Genomic DNA, 22,930 nt, shown 5'->3' with positions numbered 1-22,930 from the left:
CTGAAACTAAAACGTCCGCACAACTGGAGACAAAACAACTAATGAATTGTACTTTTCAGAAATCTTCTCTAAGCACCGGTTTAACTTTATAAAAGACAGTGTTGTCAGTGTCCTTTTGCTTTAACCTATTGTACAGGCATGACAGTCAAATGAGAGGCCTATCCTAAGTGAATTTTGCTCCCCGCCTTAGGCTTTAGGCTGTGATAGGTTGTTTGTATGAGACGGCAATGTCGATATTCATGTTGTTGTCCCGCAAAATGAAAAATAAAAATACATAAATAAAAAAAAAAAGCATGGTTGAACTACTGAGAGACTCTCCCATCCGCCTCGGCACAATAACCCAAATGGAAGCCTTTATGAGGCACTGATGGGAGCAGAGTGGGCTTTATAATGCACAGCCGTGCACACCACTACATTTCCAGCTAATCAGAAGCGCGCAGTTGCAGAAAGGAGAGCCGTTGCCAAGGCAGCCACCAATCTCCCCTCCCCCTTCTCCCTCCGTTCCTCTTTCCCGTTTATTATCGCCAGAGGTCGCATGGCAGAGGGAAGTCCGATCACTTCTGTACTGGAACCAATGCAAGAATATGCACCTCCATAACAAAGCCTGCGTGGAGCCCTGAGAGCAGTGGGAAATCACACGCTGCGCGTTCGGCCCTAGAGAGACATCTTAACAGAGAGGACCAAAGTTGGACTTTTCTTCTTCTTTTTTTTGGTCTTCTTTTATTTGTTGTGGAACAACGGGATAGTTGTGCCAACACGTGCGCGCGCGCGTGTGTGTGTGTCCATGACATTCGTGTTCCCCGTGGTGAGTGAGCGAGTGTTTCGCATCCCGGCGCGAGGCAGCGAGGAGGACTGCGCATCACCAGAGTTGGTGCCGAAGTTCGGCCGCGAACGGATGTGTGAAAAGAAGTGTACCCAGTGAAAATCCCCCACTTGTTTGTTTTTTTTCTTCTTCTTCTTCTTCTTGTTTTTGGTTGTTGCTGTCTCTCCTCTTGCCTCGGCGTCGGTGTGCGCGTGTGTGCGTGTGCGCGTGTGTGTGTGTGTGTGTGCTGAGACGATAGCGAGTCAAAGACGCCGAAAGTGATTTCATGCCTCCAGTCTCGCACAACCTGAGATGGACGTGAGATTTTATCCTGCTCCCCCGGCAAATGTGGGTTCATGCTCCCTGCCGACCGATCCAAGTTGCCTGAGCTCGTTGGAGTATTACCACTCAAACAAGGTAAATAACAAACCGTGTTGTGTCGTGCGTTTCCATGCTTCGTACCTCACCTGTCTCTTTACAACGCAACATTCACGCAATGCACGCGCATGTTTTGGAGCCTTTGTTTTTTTCCCCCATCCGCTCACTTGCCCCAAACACACACAACCATCCAAAACCACGTCAGGTGTCAGCAAATGCACTCCTACGGTGGACTGGTTTTACTCCAGTGTGGAGCAGGGCGCACAACGTGTAGTCGGTGTTACTTTAGACTCAAACCTGCGATCATTCTATTCGGCCCTTGAATGAAAATGTGTTGTCCCAACTTTTTTTCTTTCTCCCTTCTCCCTAACCGACATGGTTATTATGTTATTTCCGGGTGAGATTGTGCAGTTGTGTTTTGCACAAAGCTGGCATTAAGTGTCCCACCCGATGTTGAATACCACAGGCTGTATAGAATCCATACCGCCCGCACTCTCTGCTCTCTGCTCCAACACTATCGTCCCTCACAAATTATTTCTTATGGCTTACACGCTTTTCCGCTGGGAGTTAAACGATTAAATGGATGTGTGCCAGTAATGTACAGTTAATTACTTTGTGAAGAGAAAACCACAGAGTCAGGCCGGTACACGTATCACTCTTTTTCTCTCTCTCTCTCTATCGGTTTGGACACCCCGCAGCATTTGGTGTGTGACCTGCACTGACTCCATTGCAAGTGCGCAGGTTTAATTTAAAACAGAATTATGAATATTTTGTGGTTTGGTATTTTCCTTCAAAAAAATAAAAATAAATCATCATCCCACTGCAGACTGCAAACCAGTGCGTATAATAAGTATAACCTTATTATTATTATAAATAATAATTACTTATAAATAACAAAAGCAAGGGGAAACATTAGCAATCTTTAGTGGCTTAGCACAAAGTAAGATAACCTTTCACCAAAAGTAGTATTGAGTTCCACACACACAATATATATGGTGTAAAGTATTTTAAACTGTTAAATTAAGAGACTTACTGCTTCCTCAAGTGTTTGCAACCTCTCAGCCATCTGCAATCACCGAATGGGACTTTGGTGCCGTCAGCTACCGTGGTGGAAATAGTGCAAATCCAAAGGGCTGTGGATATGAAACCTGCTGCCGTGGAGATGGAGATGATTCTTTAGCTTGCTTTCTCTGATGAAGATAGCTTTCAGGGATGACAATGAAGGGGAATCATGCTCGGATGGGGATGTTTGTCTTTTTCTGTGTGGGCAATGGAAAGTGTCTGTAATACAACGGAACATTCCACTTGTGAACTGAGATGATCCTCTCACAATTAAAACGTCAAAAAATGCAGCAACAAGGACACAGTCTTATTAAGTGACTGGCGTTTGATTACCGATGTAGTCAAGTCTATACAAAGCATTCACAGATAAAGGCAGGTTTACACCTGTGACACACATAGGCTCATATAACTCTCTATTCTGCACAGGCTCTTTTTTTTTAGGTCAAACGAATTAGGATCATCCTTCATGCGGATAATCTGAAGAATATGCTGACATACATACATACACACTGCGTGAATCCTAGAAACAAAGCCAGTAGAAATTAAATGATAAATGGTGCTTTCACGAGGGAGAAAGTGACACCAACTGGTCATCAATACAAACGCGTGTTGCGCCCCTCGATATTACAAGTGTTCATTTGAATTATTAAAATCCCTCCACTCCCTTTTCTTGGGGGAGTGGGGATTCTTTCCAGAAGGAGAGGTATACTCTGCTATCATCATCACATGTGTAACACTAACTACCTTCACTAGCAATTCAAATGAGGCGCGGTAGCAGCAGGGATCACTTGGTGTCCTGTTAACACAGCACGCAGGGGTCAAGTTCGGCTCCTCAAACGCTTGTCAAACTGTCTGTGGCACCATGGAGACATCTGATTTGTTTGTTTCTACTGATCCGATCTGCCCGCTGCTAATCATCTCTGACAGCCCTGGTGGTCACATTGTGCCCATGGTCTCTTCTGAAGCAGCATGGAAGCAAAATACTTGTCAGACCATTAAGTGAAAAAAAAAATTCTGGGCTTACTTATGTTCATGTGGATATTTTTGTCTATAGGTCAGTTTTTGGGTGAGTTCGTTGCCTTCTAGTTTAGCTTGAGAAAATGATTTTGCAATAATATTATTTGAAAAGTGTCAAATTAAGAAAAAGCTTATTGTGAGATGGTGCCAATTTGGCAACTGTGTCGAGGTTTAGCGCCTTTTCCCCCCCTTTCTGGTGGATTCAGTATCACTACATAAACAACAACTAAATCATTTCACAGCGAGAGGTTTTCAGAGGCTCGGAATTAACAGTGTTAATCTGATTTACATAAAAGCTTAATTGAATAACATAGCATGTGCTGGTGTTCTATCTTTATAGTGTGTTCATTTGCAAGCCTAATTTGTGTTTGAGTCTTATTAGTTTATGAGCATGCATCCTCTTGGATGTACTCTTTCTGTCACCTCATTTAATGTGCCGATAATCACCGTGACCACTAATCGCCATCCGGATAATTTCCGTTACTTTGATACTTCTTTTATGGACGAAAGAGAAACCCTTACCCAGCCAAACCGTGTCACTCACTGGTCCTTATGAAACATGAACTATTCTGCTGGACAAACTACTTTTTAATTACTGGGAAGGTCAGCAGTGTAAAACAAAAAAGACAAAGAACTCAAATAAAAAGATGCACAAAGGGGCAGAGAAGTACTTCAAGGATAAAATGAATCTGAAAAAAATCCACAAATAAGCCTGTAGTAGAAATTACAGAGAATAATAACATTAGAACAGTTCTGTGTTCTGATGGTAGTCCACGTTTTAATGGTGTGTGCTACTGTACATGCGGTATGGGGTAAATATTACTCATCTTTGGCATGTAAATACTACACAAATGAATATTGTGTCTGTTGTGGAAAGTACCCAAAGTATAAAGATGCATTTTGTCTTACACGTAGAACTCTAATTGTTGTTTATCTGACTCTTTGCTTGCTCTGTGAAATGGGAACACAGTGTCTGCTCCTTTATTTGAATACCTTAATCAAACATTGCTGACTGCTGCTGAGGCGAGGTGCTGCATACAGTGTAGCACTCTCATAGAGTGCAAAGAGAGTTGGCCCCGGCCCCGCCCAGCTCGTATATATCTCCCAACAACTGATATCTTCTCAGATAGGACGTGACTGAGGAGCTGGCTTTGTTAGTTGGTGGTCTCCTCTGCCTCAGATAAGATGGGGGATGATTTACTTCATTAGGACGCCTTATCTCAGTTTCACTTTTTATTACAGGATGGCTTGGTTTACTTTACTTTTTGCAAAAGTTGTATAGCGTTATATATTAACATATTCAGTTGGTTCAGTGAAATACGCTCCCGAATAAACACAGACAATTTTTGTTAGTGTTGGCTATTTTTACACATGGCTGACAAATTAACCAGTCGCCGTGGTGCTGACTATACCTAATGTTTATGTTAGCTGCATGTCGCTATTAGCTAATGACAAACTCTGTGGTTTGTGACAGAGAGACAGGGAGAAAGGGCGAATCAGAGGATGAGTGAGAGTCAAATGGGTTGAAGTAATCAGTGGCCCAGTATGGGGACAGTGTATGTGTGTATATGTGTGTATCTGCCTGTATATGTGTGCGTGGCTGAGTCCGTGCAGGCTAACTCGGGGCCATTCAAGCGTTTTGCTGACTACAGAATCACAATCACAATTGCTTTCATAGCCCAGTGCAGAGGAAGGCCATGCATGCCACAGTAAGGGCCTGTGTCACACGGCGAGCAGGAGTCGAGCAAAAACAGCCACTAAATCATATTCTCCCTGCCCTAACACACAGAGGAGGTTTTTAATGGGGATTCCGACCATTTCAAATCATTTCAATAAAACTGGAATTGGCTCTGACATTGGCAGCGTCCCATAGCCTGCATATGGCACAGATATTTCGTACATATAGTCACCTAGGTGACTGGGTAAAAAGCGGTTCTTCAAACCAATCCAAATAAGTCCATCTTTTTTCTAGGTATTTGTCGTTTTGATTGATGCAAACAGAGTATTGAGGAAATAGGACACAATATGCGGGAACCCCACCCTCTCAGAACCACGAATAAACGCAGCGTTTGATGTGGGATGGGAGAGCGTCGGTATGAATGTGTCTGTGTGTTAACGGCGGTGGTAGGGGGTTACCCATGTGCTAATTATTGGCCCTGGCAGTGCTAAGCTACTTCCTCGTCGGTGGGTACCAGTGCAACATCACCCCCCACCCCCCCAGCGTCTGCTAGCGTAATTAAGACGAGCCCCACTGTAGTGTGTTTACATTAGTCAGTCCGGGCCTTCCCGTGGGGGCAGTGCGATGGCATTCCCATTCTCACTGTAGAAGAAGAAAGAAAAAGAAACAGCACAAGCACCTGCTCCAGGGTAGGCCCCTGGGTGTTTAGTTTAATGTTGATTATGTTTGTTAATGGCTGTAAACACTCACAGAAGGAAGGACATGTCGTGTGACAGCATGGGGAAATTAATGTTTAAAAAATGCAGCTTTTCTGTCTGTCTGTGTAGTGGTTTTAATTTAATTACACTGAAAAGATGAATGGAGCTTTAAGCGCTCCCATCATGGCTTTTAACACGGGAAAGTATCCCCCGATTCTTGTTTTTTAGCAGGCAGTAGAAAACAAAAGAAGCCGATAGGGGAAAGCAACATGCCAGCCCGGTTTCAGTGCTGAAGGTAAACAAATGTGGACGAATAGAAAGGAATGCACTTTTCAAGGGGTGAGGTGACGAACTGACAGAGCAAATCTCAATGTTTTATACAATAGTAATTTTGTAGCAGTTTTGACTGTTTGTTTAAAAAAGGCACTTTCAATTCATCACATTCGATTACCGAATAGTAAATAAATCCAAATAATCAATAATCACAGCTGTAGTATATAAATACAGCATCCTTACTACAAACCCACTTTATGTACTATATGAATGCATGAACATATGTACTGTGTGCACGTGTGCACTCTGCTGTGTATGTACTGTATGTAAGTATACAGCCATAGAAGGTGCTGGAAGCTGGACAAACATTCCCAGTTGTCCGAGCTTCCTGAGGTATGTCCTGTGCAAACAACATGGCCCATGGTATAAACTCCTTGGCAGGGATTTTAGGCTCTTTCCCTCCCTTGTTTTGACTGAATACCCTTTACAAATATTATCGGCCTTGGGTCAGTGCCATGTTTGCACCGCGGCCTGATGGGATGAAACCCACATAAAAGTCCAATCAATGGTCCAAGCCCAGACTAACACATAAACGCTGTATATATATGAAGTAAAACGACCAGAAAGCTCCCGGAGTGAAAGCATGAAAAAGGAGTGTTTTTTTTCTGAGGATCCAGATCAATATAATTATTTTGGGAGATTATAAATCAGAATACTTTGGGTCGCTATTCATGAGCAGATCTTTGCCTTCTCACCTGAACACGGGTGTCATCAATTCACAGACGTGCAACAATTTTAACTGTGAGACGTTTCAACTTGAGGAAGACGGGGGTTGATAAATCCGTACAGACCTGTACGTGTGCTCTCCTTCCTCTTCTCCGAGCTGTGACTGTCTCCACTTGTCCCTTGTCTGTCAGGAGCATGTGTTTATTATGTGTGACATATTTAGCTGGCAGATATAATTGCCCGTGCAAGGCTGTAATCGGCTGCGTCCAATTCTGTCAGCAGAGACTGCGGGAGCCCACAGAGCCACCGAGGTAATCAAACTGTGGCTCATTCTTCCTCTTTGAGAGCTAATGATGAGCTTCATGATCATTTACAATGGGCCAAGAGTCTGACGGAAAGTACACTGGTAATTCCATAGTTTTAGGTCTTGCAAGGCTGTTGTCTACGGTTAAAGAACCGCCCAGAGTAGTTATGAAAAAAGATGATAAAAAGAAATATATGTTGCTAAAGAAAAATGGAGGTATCGAGGGTAGAGGAGACTTGTGGGTTGCGAACAGGTTGTGAAAGCGAGAGATCTAGGCCTTCTCTTTGTATTGTCGACCTATTTAGTCTCACGCTGGCCACCAGCCATGATAATGAGCGATGTCAAAAGAGACAGAGGAAAGTAAAGTAGGATTTTTGGAAATTATGCTGTCAAGGCCTCCGTCTCGCCCTCAACTAGACTTCATAGCAGCTTGGAAGGGTTGTTAACACAGCGGAAAGGAAAACTTGAGGGAATCTTTATATAGAATTGTTAATAACACAGTAGACAGTAGTGAAAAACCATAGCCTAAAGCAGCACTTACTGGCACAACCCACGTGAAGCAAGGAAATATATGCGTGTGCGTGTGTGTGGGTGTGTGTGTGCATGCATGTGTGTTACTGGCACCTTAATGTTGTGGAACAAGTATTCAGATCTTTTACTTCTGTAGTTCTACACTGTAGAGATGCAGGTGCAAGTCATACAGTAGCTGTGTGTGTGTGTGTGTGTGTGTATGCACCCATTATAGATCAGAGTGCACTATGTGTGAAAGCAGAAGAGGGCTTGATCTAACTTTTTTTTCGAAGGTGTGACACAAAAACTAATTTTATTTTCTTACATGTAGTTGTGTGGTTTTATTTACCGACAGATTTCTGCTGCCAGAACAATTCAATTCAGAAGTACGGAAAGGGAACATCTTCATGTCCGCAACCAGCAGTCCAAATCACAATAAGACTGTGTTTACTATCAGAGCAAAGGAGAAAATCAGTACCTGTTGCCTGCTAATCTGCAACAACGGGTACAGACTATTTAGCAATGTCATATCTAGGAAGAAATGTTTGTAGCAGCCAGGGAGGAAAAGGGAGTGAAAACTAAGAGATGGTCATGTTTTATTAAGCCTGATAATGCAGACTAATCTGTGGCTCGGGTTACACAGTGCTTTGTGGGTAATTAGAGATCATGTCATATGCCTGGCCTGTTGAATGCTTGCACTCCACCCTAATCCCCTCCCATTCGCCTTCAACCCCGCCGCCTCCCATCTCCCCCTTCTTCATTCTCTCCTGTTAAAAAAACCCCGACATGCTTCCAAATGAGCTGGCTTCCTGTCAGGGAAACAAACAGACATGGCAGGCATACCTCAGGTAGCTAGTCATCAGAAAGTTTATACCTCGCTGTAACATTCTTGGAAATGCTCTTATGTGCTCAGAATTGAATAAGAGGAAGTTGACAGTGGAGCACTTTTTGTTTTGCATTGTGGAACTTGTTAGATGGCTGACTAATGCCTCCGGGCAAGTGCCCCGTGTTCACTATCACCAAAGCAATGGCACTTGATACAGAGCAACGTAGCCTTGGATTTTCCACCCATCCCCGGAACACACAGACACACAAAGGAAGAACACACTCATTCCACAGTATGCGCTACGTGATCCATTGAAGACCGTCTATCATGGAACGATTCGATTTCTATGCTAAGAGTACACATGACAACAGCATTATAGACACGGGCCGCACATAATGAACATTATTCATGTACATGTGGCACTGAACATCCAATCCACCTCTTCTGAGCCCACTAGAGATCTTCTGAGTTATCAGTATTCAGACATGAAGGAAATAAAGGCACAGTGCGTCATAGGGATATATAACAAGCTTTCAAATAGATTATACTGTATATCATCAGGCATTTCATTTGCATAAAAATTCAGCAAAATGCAAAACTAAGCTGTATTCAAAGCATTCAAGTAGCACAATGATTATCATCACAGCTAGAAGCTTTTAGGAGTTAAGGCAGCTAATGGTTACCACTTGCTTTATATCTCAGTTTTTTTCTGGGGGGGGTAACGGCATGTTAGGAATGGGAATTGCAGAGTGCTGTCATAATGTGGTGATATGGTTTCATTTTTGTTCTGTTTTACATTTTTTCAGATTGACAAAACTGTAACCACAAACACTAGACATCATTGTGGGCCAGACGGTACTGATTGGATGAAGGTGATATCACAAAAATCCCAAGTTGGCCAATTAGAGCTGCAAAAGTTTCCAACAAATGTTAAACCCTCAACACATGAAGAGTCATATACTCTCCCTTTTACACCTCTTAATCCCCCACAAACCAACCACGCGCTCACACACAAACACACACAGACACACACACAGACACACTTCCCAAATAGCTTCGAGGCATTTCATTTCCTCTCCTCCTATGACAACATCACAATATAATGGGACATGGTGTCACGTGATAAGAGCAAGTACACGGCGCAATCAAATCACTCTCTCTCTCTCTCTCTCTCTCTCTCTTGCTCCAGCTTGAAGGGCAGAACGGTCAGCCGCTACATAAACTATAGTTTGTTCAATTACAAAAAAATGTGCTTTGTGTCCTTGTCACAAGTAGAGTGATGAAGCAGATAAAAAACAAATTAGTTAGCTGTGTTCCATAAGGATTTGCTTTCTGTGCTCTCTCTGTCCATGGAATAAACTGTAGTGAGGCATCGTTTATTCTGGTTTGTATCTGAAAGGGGCTGCACTGTAAAAAAGAGCAACATCCTGATCAGTGGAGATGCTATAAAGTAAAAAATAAAATTTGCACTGCAGGAAGATTAAAAGAGCAAAGTGTCAAACAGTTTCCAAAGCAAGGAAACAAGTGCTTTCTCAAGAGAAATCTCAACATTAGCCTCTCTGAACTTGAAACAATGAGTTTTGGACTGAGAGCTTCATTATGGCGAGCTTCATTATTGCCAAAATGATTATCAAAAGAATCAACATTATTTATCAAATGTATTTATTTATTTGCTGGACAAATATTATATATTTGTGATTGCACTGATATTTTTAAATTAACAGAGCATTGCTGTCATGTCCTGCTAATGTACAAACTCCTCTTTATTCATAGTGCATTTCCTTGAAGTAAAACAAAAGTGTACCTAAACTAGCACTGCTTTAACCTCTATGTTGTGTTTATCGACACTCATGCTTATTAACAGATCTTTGTATCAAAATAAGACTTAAAATACATTTTTCTTTACCTGAGATCATTGAGCATTGCATTTTACTGTTCTACTCAAAACTGAAGCCACAACATTCAGGAAAGTATTTTAACAAGCTGATTAAGTTGCACATGCAAAGGCATCATGACCGCTCCCCAAAAATAAAGGCAAAACATCTTGATTGCCCCCTGGTGGCTGGCTGACATCCGTAGATAATTGGTCATTGAAACAATGAAATGCAGTTGTAGCCCATGTACTACCCAAGGAAAGACAACAACATAAAACAGTGAACCAGTGATGTACTACTTTTGGGGATCGGTATCAGGAGTGAAGTAAACATGATATCAACGCCTCATTGCATCATTGACAAAGAGCCCGCCTCCTCTTGTCCCATTGGAGTCTGATATGTGGTTTGCACGCCAAGTGCAACTTATTCAGGATGCCAGGATGGAGCCATGTCGTTAAGGACCACAAAAGTCAACAACCTCCCATCTCTGGGTTAGTCTTTCATTTCATCCATCTTATTTTCCTGCTACCAGACCTCAGACAGCCTCGTGGAATATTAGCTTGGATTCCATCTTGGCCCCCGAGTCGTCTTTGGTCCAGCTGGTACGGCTTGGAGGGTTGGCAGAAGCCGTGGTTGCTCAGCATCTCAAGGTTTTTGGGGCTTTATCCAACTCACATGCTCACCTCCCCATTATTGATGACTTTGTCTCCGTCACATGACACATCCACCCCAGTAAAAAACAAGAAAAGACGACCAATCAACCAAGCAAAAATATGGCAAAGTCGATGGGAGCAAAGAGTTGCTGCATCTCTGTGATTGACCCTCAGTCCAGTTGTACCCTGTGTGTTGCAGCACAGTATCGCTGCACAGTTTTCAGATGAGCCTGTAATTAAGTCATCCCGGAGCCTTGAGAGTGCGACAATGGTGCGCCGAGCTGAGACCAATCTGCGACTAATTGTTCAGAGTTTTAATTTCTAATGGAATAAGGGCCAGAGGGAATGCAGCTTAATGAGATGCAGTTACTGTGTGCGTGTGTGTGTGTGTGTGTGTGTTCTTTTATCTGTTTACTGTAACCGCTATTGGCCCTGGTGAATAGAGAAACAAGAGTGAGTTAAACAAGATGTTCCGTTTTGATTTTGTCACCTCTCTTTCTGTTTATTCTACAAAGCACTCAGGATGTCTCAGTCTTTCCAAACTGTAAATTAACACAGAATAAATGGAAAAAGTGCATTAAAATAAGTAATTTAATTGGTTGTACATTGACAGTAGAGGTAGAATATGGCTCTTAGTGGTACCTATGCCCTCTTATACAAACTGGAGAACGCCTTCTCATAATAATTGTGTGACTTTGGAGACCCTTCCAAAAGTGAGAAGTGCTTTTGCCCTTGGCACTCAAGTTATTGCTCAGACAGCGTGGTTGTAGACTGGAAGTGGAAAGGTTGTTTACATAGCCTTAGGAGTGTTTGTGTCATGATTTAGATTCCAGGCATTTCAACACCCAAATAAATCAGTTTAGACTTCTGAGGACAAGTAAACCTCCAGAAGAAGAGATGAGCCAGCTGTGTTTGAACTCTGTAAGGTAGTTATATCTCTAAAGCTTGAGCAGCTATTTGGTTTCTAGTTATTATAGACAAAGAAGGTGGGGTCAAAGTTCATACAGCAGATATGCACTATAGAACGTGCAATAGGGATGTTTAGCTTTCATTTAGGGTGAAATATTGCTTTTGCCATGTTGTCCCATGTGCACACGAGTATTCATTTACTCCATTAGGACTCTGGTTTTAGTGGCCAAGTCAGCTCGACCAATGACATGTTTATACAAGCAACAACTTTAGTAGCAAAAATGATTAAAAAAAAGAAGAAAAAAAACGAGACATTAGCACCCCTGAAGACACACGACTACATGAATCTTTCAAACACTTTGGGGACTTCACTGTAATTTTTCTACCTTATCGCTTTTGAGTGGAGTTTGCTTTTGCAACTGACTCAAGGCCCTTCCTCTTATTGTTTCAGTATGTCAGAGCATTGTTTGAATGAGGTCACCCATTACCGATGTGGCCTGGGGCCAGCTTGACTTCAGCTGATTTAATTGAATCTACGACATGAGTCAAATTCAAACAAGCAGAGACTGCTTTGCCTTGACAGCCTCATTACTCCACATTAAGAACTCATTTCACAATGTATTGTGACTTTGGTCTTGACAAATGGTGAAAACGGATGAAATCAAATAAGTGAGTAGTTTTGGGAAGGCTACTCTTGAGCAGCTCTGGCTGAAAACACTCCAAGTGCTCTGCATATATTAAAGGAGAGCCAAAAAAATAGTCTCTCTGCTATTTTGTATAAGTTAATGTGAATGCCTTCTGGGTTCAAGTGGTCCCGTGTTTGCTGTCTGCATTAATGGAATGCCATTCAATGCCATTTTCCTTTTTAAATAGGATTTCTGTCAAAGCGTTATGAATCCAACTTGCCTTGTTGCTAGAGCCACAGACAAGGCTGAGAGAGAGGAGAAAATATGCCAAATGAGCACACCAAATAATGACGCCTTTATCACATCGACGCCACAACAAACAAGGAAGGCTTTCTTGTGTCGGACCAAAAGAAGTGAAATTCTGCCTCATAATGTCTTACATTATGTAAATAACACATCCGAAACATTCATAGCATCTCAGCTGTATGCTAGCTGAATTTCAGCATTTCATCAGTTCCAACCTCGACTGCATTTTCTCAATTAAGCACGCATTTCTGAGAGCAACTGGCATCTTGGCTTTTGGGAGAAGAAAAAAAAAGAAAAGAACATAGAGCAGGCTGAATGTGCCAGGGCCTTCCTCCACAATAGGGAAGGAAATGTTGAGACTGCGAGGGCTGTGGAGTGGAGATATGGCCGTGTTTGCTTAGGGCTAGGTATCGGGCACAAAAACAAACATGGCCGCCCTTAATGAGCCTGTTTGCCTGCCAAAGGTAAAGACAGCTGTTGTCTCTCGCCACAATGGAGCAGGCTGCAGTGCCATGGAGCATAGAGGAGCACTCTGCGTCTCCATAGTAACGCTCACCTTGTGTGTACTCAAGGGGAAACTTATTAAGTCCCCTTCACAGACAATTACTGAGTAAAATGTAAATGGTGAGGCCATACAGCACTTTCATATGGTCTGACAAAAAAAAAAGGTTTATTAAGTAATAAGTAGGTCTCGTCTTTACAGCGGTACCATGGTGATATTAGACTTTGACGGCCGTACTTACTTTATGTCTGAGGGTCATGGAGATTAATCTCTTTAAAGTGTTAAAGGACTGCAATGCACAGGAATATAAGCAATGCGGGGTATAGTAAAACCTAAAAAAAAAGTCCCTTTCTCCTTTATGAGAAAATAGCTATATCTGAGCTGTGCCTGTCGAGCTCAATCAGCACTGACGGCTTGCTTCACTCTGAATCCAATTTTAGAGTAAATTATTAGTGAGATGACTGCAAAAGCGTTTTGTTGAGAGGAGAGTATCCAGGAAGAAACTGCAAACACTAAAGGTGCAACCGTCAATTGCATCAGAGTGGATTCTGTTGAAACAAAGCTCTCCCAGCCCCCACTGCTTTCCTGCCATTGTTTACAGTACATTTTGAGCTACTGAATGGATGACATTATTTTCCATTATTACACTGGCTTTCTTCTCAAAAAGGACTGCTGATGTCACAGATATAGTTTATATTATGTGGATGAGTGTGCTGTGGACCTGAGCAGAGATTGCTTTAACTCTATTTCTCTAGTTTATGATTGGTTAAGATTGACTTGACTACTTAAGTGTCTTAATACTAATGCAACAATGAAAGACTGGAAATCATGCTTTTGAATTAGGACCATTGCAACTAATTCATGCAAGTTTAAGATTATGCTTGAAGAAGATCATTGAAATCTTATTCAGACAAAAAAAAAGCTTGTGGGACATTATTTTTTATCAAAATCTTTGACAGCATTCACTTTAGACTTTTTTATTATCTTGTGAGGAAAAGCGTTGACATCACAATTACATTGTGTTTGTCGCTCTGATGCTGTAAAAGCTCAAATCACATTTCATGTGTCCAGTAGTGTGACTGCTTCAAAATGTCCTATAACACATATTCGACAATAAAGGTCTTTGCAAATTGTGATTAGTTATATGGCTGGTTGGAATTCTCTATCCTACATCTTTGCATTATTAACACACGTCCGTGTGGCCGCGCCTTTTTGTTAATGCTGCTGAGGCAGCAATCTTGCTACAGTTGGGTTTTTTTCTGCTGTGCAAGGAAGGATTTGGGTTAAGGTTTTTACCTTCTTTGTCACTCTACATAATAATATAATTTCAAACATGACGATAAATATTTCAACAACAGATATGTGACAAAGAGTTTTATTTATACAGGTATTGCTCCGAGGCAAACCTCAATGGTTTGTAGTAAATCTTCACTCAGAGCCAGAAAACGACTTTTCATATTGATCGTTTTGTTTTTTTGGAAGAATAATTTATATTTTTATATTAAGATATATTACAGTTTTACAGTTACAGCAGTAGCTTGATTACACTTATACATTGCAATTTAACTACCCAGTGTGACAGAACCTAAATCCATCTCCTGATAATGCACCATTGCGACCAAGTTGTGTAAGGTTTTGTCTGCTATTTTCACCCACAATATCAATACATATTTTTGTCAGATTTGGATTGCTGCTTGTCTCCTGGGCTGCTATCTTTTTACCACCTCCCCGATTTGTTTGCTGCAGCGTCTTTCAATTAAACGGCCGGGTCAGTGTCTTCGGAGATTTCGTTTTTTCAGTGACTCTCCAGGGACGAAGCAAAGGAAATGGCTGAACACATCAGACAAATTCGTCTTCTGTGCTTAGTTACCTTGCAGGGGGAAGATGGTGATACCCATTTCCTCCGTCTAATGTGTTTGCTTTACACCCTATACACAGTGTCAACATGCAGCTTCTTGACAGTCATTTTTCATTTGGAGCGAATGGCTAAGCTGAATAAGCCAGAGCATTGCACTGTTTTTGTTTTTCCCCTTCTTTCATCAGCTGTTTGTTATTTTAAATGTGGCAAACTTCTATAATGTTTAAGGTTAAAAGTGCACTAGTCAGAGATTATTGCTTAATAGCTTCGGCTGGTTGTTGATTGGGAATAAAAAGCCAATTATCTTAATAGGATATGGGACGTAACGACATAATTAAATGAGTGTGACAGGCACACAATAGGCCTGCTCTGTCATTGCTGTAGCCCAGCTCGCTTATTAGAATTAATCTGGCTTAATTAAAAATGCAAATGGATCAAAGTAATTGACAGAGTTTACATGTTTTTTTTTTACATTTAATTGATTCAATGGAAAATTAAATACTGGGATGTGCGATTTAATTTTTTATTTGGTGTACTCCTGCCTGTTGGTTGCCTCAAAAAAACAAATATTATCTCATGCCAGGAAGAGCAGGTAATGAGATTAGTGCTCTCTCCCTCTCTCCGTGTTGCTTTCCATCTCTGCCTTTCACAGGCTGATGGTTTGGTTCATCGAACCAAGAAGAACTGTTTTATTGTTATCACTGAAAACATTTCATCTGTATTTCGTGGGCCGAGAACTTAACGAAATTGAAAGAGTTTCCTCCTACAATGGAAAGTAGGGTTTTAAAAGAACACAATATGATTCATAGCAGGAAAAAAATACAACCCACTTGGATTCCTCCTGGTGCTGTTTTTCATCAGAAATGTACAAAAAGGATCAGAGGTCTTAACAGATACATTTAATTATCCAAAGTGTAATTACATGCTGCCTGCAGCAAGTTGGCATTGTAAATGCCTTGGTTGACATTTTTCGTGTTAACTACATTAAGGTGTTTCTCCCTAGATAGAAATGTTGTCACGTCTCATTAAGATACACAATCTTGGTCCATACATTTCAGTAAAATTTAATTTTGCAAGAACAAAACGTGATTAAACATTTAGCTGCATGGTGCCGCAGGCTGGAGGAAAAAATTCAAATTGGTCATTTTTCTTCAGTACATCACACACCTGTTTGAGTGAGACCATAAAGTTCCTGTTTTCATTAAAGGTTTTCAGACGATATTCACACCGTGTGCACTTTTTACTGCAAGCTCATTAATACTCCAGATTGATAGTTTTTTAGGAAACATGCTTGTTCTTTTGCACATTTCAGGGGTTGTAAAAACCTGCTAGTGTGTGGTGGACATCCTGTGGGGAAGGAAATTGATTTGGCTGTGTTTGCTGTTCAAAAGGCAACATTGTACTGTGTAAACAATGCAAGTTATATATATATATTTATGACTCTTTCTGACTCACATTTTTTATGGCTTTAATGACATTACAGCTGTTTCAAAATAGTTTTATGTGTGCCTGGATGTCCCAATCATAAAAGGCCTTCAATGTGCAAGCGAAGTCATTTGGAAGTGACAGAACCTTCTTCAATTTGATTCACGTGAATGGACCAGATGTTCTGTTTTGATCTTGATACGCTGTTTCCACACGGCTGTTACACCATTTCACAGCTACCCAGCAATAGATCATCATCATCAGTGCTGATTTTCAATGTGTGATACAGAGATGTTACAAAGGGTAGAGTTTTTCATCACGCTTTTTATTTAAAGAACATTTATTGTGGAAAAGACTTACCGACACAAAACTTAGTGTTCACAGGACCGGATCAATTCCAACTGTGTGTCCCGTACATCAGCTCAATGTGTTGCAATGGAAAGTATGCTATTGATCTGTGTGCATTAGTGCTCCACAGTAACATAAGCGATGAGGGGCAGAACAAAAGGGGCACTGTGTTTCATGCTGGAGGAGAGGTGAAGTACAACGAGGACAGGTAACTCCATAGTCTTTTGGCATTTCATTGTTTATAATTTATAAGTCCCAACTTATATTTGTGTTATATTTTACTCTCATACACATCTGGAACAGATTTTGAATATAGAGTTTGAAATATATTAACCTGTCCCTAATATGCTGTTATACCCTCAGGAAAATAATTTATTGAAGTATATTGTATTAAAGCTGCAAAGAATATGAGGGCTTGACTTTAAAAGGCTAAGAATGCCATTAAACCCTGATGCAATGGAGGTCGGTTGAGACGGTTACATCCTAGAAGGCAAGTTGCCCAGTTCTATCTCCATGAGCTGCCCTCACTTACAGCTGGACCGTCCAATGAGGCTGGAAAGTATATGTCCTGCACTGATATTCCCCCTCCTCCTCCAACTCATACTCCCTCAAGGGACAAAACACAATTACTCCATTGTGCCACAGTGTACAGTATGTCACATTCTGCACATTTCAGCTAGAGAAAAGACACAGTGTTTTGTCGGGGCATATGGCATCATGATGAATATGCTCTAGAAGAATGGGAGTTCACTGTCAGGGCACGAATTGAATGAACTTTAGCGCAGTGATTGGATTAGTGTATCATAAACAAAGGGTTATTTTTGTAAATATCCTAATCCTAAAGCCCCGGGATTAAAGGCGAACAAACAGAAGAAAATAAACAAAGGGAAAATTCCAGTTTGCCAAGTATTTTTCTTTTAGTATCTTAACATTGTGTAGAGAAATATAAGGTGAAAAAAAGATGGTCACAGGTCATATCTTAGATATTGAGAGAAACATCTTTGACCACATCTAAGAGAGAGACCGCTACAGTGTCACAGTGACAGTAACTGCACTGTTCAACCGTACACACTGATGAAAGGAAACATGGTGGAGACAACAAATACCCAGAGATGCCACACAGAGGGGTAACAATAGGACTTTTTTATTTTACTTGCTGGTTATCTAACACAGCATCAGCAGAAAAAAGGGACTCCCCCCCAGATAGTTCAACAACAAAGAAATAGTACCTTCTACACCGTCCTTCATAGTTAGAAGGTTGCCCACAATTACCCACTTCCACCTTAAATATGTTACGCATCTCCCTGCGGCGATAATGTTCCCTCTCAATGCTGACCCATGAAAAACTAACAATCGTTCTGTGATCACAGCTTGTTCAAGCCGGTCAGCCAGTTAAGACCCTGCTGGGGCTTCTTGTGTCAAACACTACCACGGGCTCCCTCCAGCAGACCTGAACCCAAAGACTGATATGTAATATGCGGCAGCTCTACACGTGTTAAATGTATACAAAAAACATTACAACAAACACTGTTACTATGGCATTGAAACACAACAATTGACTTTGTGTAATGTCCTACAGTGGAGCAGTAGACGCTGTGTAAGAAGTGGACGTAGTCCCCCTGACTGGTTGATTTGTGATTAAAAAGAACATGATTGATGTGATGATAGTAAATGAACATCATGCAATATTGAAGAAGATTTGCACTTGAGACTACAAACTCTTACAATGTCACAAGGACGTAATAAATCAATTGAGATGTGGGGTCTTTTTCTCAAACACAATCCGACTTCTTTTTGCGACCAGAGGAGTTGCTTCCAGGCAAGTTAAAAAGAGTGTAAGTTCAGGACACTTCACTATTATATGAAGTTAAAAGAGTGCTCAAATTAAAGGATAAGTTCACATTTTGGACCAGTCAGATGAACATTGAAACAAGGATTTCTTTGTGAGACAAATTCCTCTTTCTCATACAGGGCATTAAGAGATCCCTTCTTAATGTGCTACTAGTGTGGGGACCGACAAAAAACGAGGTGCTCATAACTCATTGTCATATGAAGCCTGCGTGAGGTCCACACTGCTTTATTCCTGGTGGTTAGACAAAATGTTTATGAAAACTGGCGTGCAAACACATGTACATAGTCCTATGATTGCTATAGCTTAGTGAGTACTGGTTTTCTGTAAACAGAGACAACCCGGTATGTAACAATCTGGTTCAAATAGTAGAATAACTCCTATTCAGTATCCTATGACGTACATGTCTGACACATGTGTAAACAGCAATCATGCAAAGTTAACGGTCAAGCTGTTACATAAAGTTAGCTTTTGGCCCTTGAGAAATGAGAAACAATGTGTCCCTAACGCATGCCCCTCTTCTGGATTTCTGCTCATTCATCTGGGCCGCTCATTAAAGGGTAATTACCTGTAATTAGTGATTCATGTCGCTTTAATGAAGATGTTGAAAGCTGTTAGAGCCAGCAGGGCTGGCCTTAATTCTGAGTGATGCTCAAGATCAGCAGCAGACAGGAATTCAATAAACACAGACAAATTAATGAAATATTAGCATGGCGGGAGTGTCATAGGTGGCTTGTATATTGTTTATATTTCACATTCAATTTCAATGTTATTACCACCAACACCTGGCCCTGGAGGGCGAGTATCAGAGCAGGCTAATGGGCGCGATGATGATGACGATGACGGTGCGCTTAAGTGTTTAAGTAAGTCTACGGCGAGTGTAATGCTCCAATGTGTGCTGTGCTTAGTTTGTGTATGTGTGGATGTGTGTGTTCCCTGGCGGCGTGGTGAGTGTTTAATCTGGCCCGGTGGCGTGCCGTTGGCCCGGCTAATCACAGTGTGTCTGTAGGAGTGCGCCGAGCCAGGGGAGCACGCCGTCGCTAACAGCGCCTGACAGACTCATTAGAGAGACCTGGCACTGATCTCGCAAGGCACACACACACACACACACACACTCACACAAACATGAAGAGATAGATACACACTCAAACACACAGTGGGAAAATCACAGAGGCTCAACTGTGGGGATGAATTCAGACACCCTTTTTTGGGGACATTCTCGCTCACGCACACACACACACACACACACGCACACACACACACATGAAGAGATAGATACACACTCAAACACACAGTGGGAAAATCACAGAGGCTCAACTGTGGGGATGAATTCAGACACCCTTTTTTGGGGACATTCTCGCTCACGCACACACACACACACACACGCACACACTCATTCATATAATCATTCATCGATGAAAGTCTGCTGTGTCGTTCTACCTTTCCCACACACATGCAAACACACACGCTCAGTGGTCCACGTGTGAGAACAAGACAGGCGGTGACCCCTCACAGTCGCAGCCCAAACACAGACAAGAGCCGAGAGAGCCTCTGGGAAAAAGAGGAGGGAGGATGGAGGCTGGGAAAAAAACAAGAGGAGAGAAGGGAAGCTTCTGAGGCTACAACGTTTTCTGCCATTCAAATGGTGTGTTCAGACAGGCGTATGAAACTTTCAGAGGCTAATTAACTGTAGTCAGGAGATCACATGTACCCATTGGAGACCCATAATACAGACCCATATAGCCAGTATTTAGGTACTGTAACATGTTACAATGGTGAAAGAAACTCTCTTAATCAGAGTGGTGATGTGATGAAATCATTTTACAGGATTAGTTCAGAATCACATATAGCAAAGTTTGTCCAACTGCTTTGACAAATGACTTGCGGCTTGCTTGTGTTGCTCTCACAGTGAGGTTAATTGCAGCTCAGCTGCAGCAGTACCAAGTGGAAACATTAGGTCCGGCTGAATAACAGGTGAATGCAAAGCAGGTCAATACGTAATCAAGTGTGGGCTTACCAGCTGTTCACTCCCTCTGCTCTGCTCTGCCATCGCACAATGGTGACACACGCACAGAAACACACACATCGTGTGTGTGCATCTTGCTTTGCAAACAAGACATAACAGGGAGTAAACATGTTAACAAGGATAAATCTACTGTTTTATGTATTACTTCTATTTGAATTATATTGAGTGAAGAATTTATTTGTCTTTGTTTACACAAACCCAGTAGTTCAGTACACAATGAGCTACTAACAATCACAGGAATATAGTGTTGGAAAAAAGACTCCAACTTTTTGTCTTGTAACTGCTAAATATAAAGCAGTGTCTGTCTGACGCAGGCTGTCTATGTCTGTAAATATATATATAAATAGTATTTGTGTGGTATGAAGTACATCACCAGCAAACATTACTTGAAGGGAGGAGTTGTGTATATTGTTGTTATTGCCAACCAATCCTGCAAAAGACCAAACAAAACAGTTACTTTATCTGACTGAGAAGTATGGTTTTTATCACCTGAAAACAAATTCCCTAAGGAAGAAACAAGGAGATCATACCTGGCTTGGCTGTATGTATGAATGTATGATGTGTACATGTTGTCTCACTCTCTATTTCAATCACAAGCCCTCCTGTCAGGATTTTTAATCTTTCCTAGTTTCTCAAACTGGAGCAAGTTTTGACAACCTTGTTTAAGCTAAAAGCCAAATCGAACTGTCTTTAATATCTCTACCATGTAACAGGCCAAATCCCCCCTTCTCTCTCTCTCTCTCTTTCTCTCTCTTCAGAGTACAATAGCTGTTTTGCTCTCTTCTCTCCCTCATTCTCTCTCTCACTCTTTTCCAGCTCAAGGCTGTGACATTGAGGGAATGTGATGTGATGTATTGTAGTGAATAATGTATTCTGTGAGGATTGTACAGAGTGCGTAGACCAGATGGCAGCAGGTTGATCTCAATGTGGGTGCGTGTGTGTGCGTGTGTGTCTGTGTGTGTGTGTTTTATGATGACAGTTTGTGTGTGACGTGTGTCTGAGCGTGTGCTTGCTCCCCCAGAATGGGGGGAGGGTACGCAGCAGAAGATGGAAGGGGGGGGGGAGGGAGGGAGGGAGGGAGAGTGGGGGTTGGTGTGCATGTGTTTCTATGTGAGCCTCCTTTGTGAGATAAAACATGCAAATGGTGGATTATTTTAATGCAGTTTTTTTAGGAACCCTGAGCCTTAATCCCTAAAGCAGTTGAAATGAAAATAGTATATGTTTTCTTTCAAACTCTCCCTCCCTCCCTGTTTTTTTTATTCCCTGATAGGAATTTACAACCACCAGCTGTCTAGGAACGGGATGCTTTGCGCTTAAATTTCTCTCTGGCGTAGTTACAGCCAAAGACTAACTGTGACAGCCGGATGGCATTGACTATTGTCATTGCTATTCATGTCTGAACTGTTACGCAGTGGAAGATTACGGCCGGGTCATTTTTCTGAAAACAGTGTCAAACATAGAAATTGAGCCAAGTGCTTAGCTTGTTTATTTCACTGGACTGCAGGTAGGAAATTTCCACCTTTACAAACATGCTGGATGTAAAAAATCCACATGAGGCACAGAATCACAGGACTACAGCACTGCAAGTAGCTTATCTATAGATTTTACAGGTATATAGACCATGTCAAATGTTTCAGCTAAGTAGCTTTTTTTCATGCGTTTGTGGAATGAAAACACAAAATCGAAATTGACGCATAGAATGTTTTTTTGTTTCTAATATGTCTAATAGCTATAAAAATATATATGCAATTGAAAAAGTTGTGAATGGTAGAAAACAAGGCTTTGTCTGGGTTAGTGTTTGTGTTATTGTAAGGGATGAATAAGTTCCTAATAGGAAGAGTAAAAGCATGCAACCACATAATGGTCTTTATAACACATTATAAAGATGTCCCCTATAGATGAAGCTAACAGATGGCCAAATCTATTTACATTCACTTCGGCTATGCATTTAATTACTGAAGGTCATTCTCCAGTTTCCTGCACTTAGCAGAGACTTAGTTGTGAACTGTAGGTGACTGCAGGGTTGCACTGATACCGTTTTTATTTGATGGCTTAATAATTTGCACACTTATACCACACAGATATTGTGTACCTTTATATAGTTTTACTTCTCATGCCATCCTCTTCTTACCCGTTGGTGGGTGATGTGAAGCCCCACTCTCTGCCCCTCAGGCCCCTGAGGGCTCATCAGCAATGTGGCAGCAACAAGATATTCATGGTATTCAAGCTTGGCTGCAAGTGCAAAACCTGGTGGATTCCCGCAGTGCTGTAATGCCACTA

The 22,930-nt window shown here is 41.6% G+C and overlaps 1 protein-coding gene across 3 annotated transcripts in view; it reads left to right on the top strand.

The window, feature by feature from the left end:
• Positions 1–451: 451 nt before the first annotated feature.
• The window catches only part of LOC119223679 (TOX high mobility group box family member 2-like), a 63,273-nt gene continuing 40,794 nt past the window's right edge, over positions 452–22,930 (top strand). Inside the window, exon 1 of one of the 3 annotated variants that reach the window (XM_037481073.2) lies at positions 452–1,219. In XM_037481073.2, the coding sequence (XP_037336970.2) occupies positions 1,115–1,219 (105 nt within the window). In that variant the 5' untranslated portion in view covers positions 452–1,114. The remainder of the gene's footprint in view (positions 1,220–22,930) is intronic. The other 2 variants (XM_037481074.2, XM_037481072.2) reach the window with 2 other exon arrangements.

This window comes from Pungitius pungitius, chromosome 1, assembly GCF_949316345.1.
Source record: "Pungitius pungitius chromosome 1, fPunPun2.1, whole genome shotgun sequence".
Lineage (NCBI taxonomy): Eukaryota > Metazoa > Chordata > Actinopteri > Perciformes > Gasterosteidae > Pungitius > Pungitius pungitius.
Note: the sequence above shows the minus strand (reverse complement) of the source record. Positions and strands in the feature narration are given on the sequence as shown.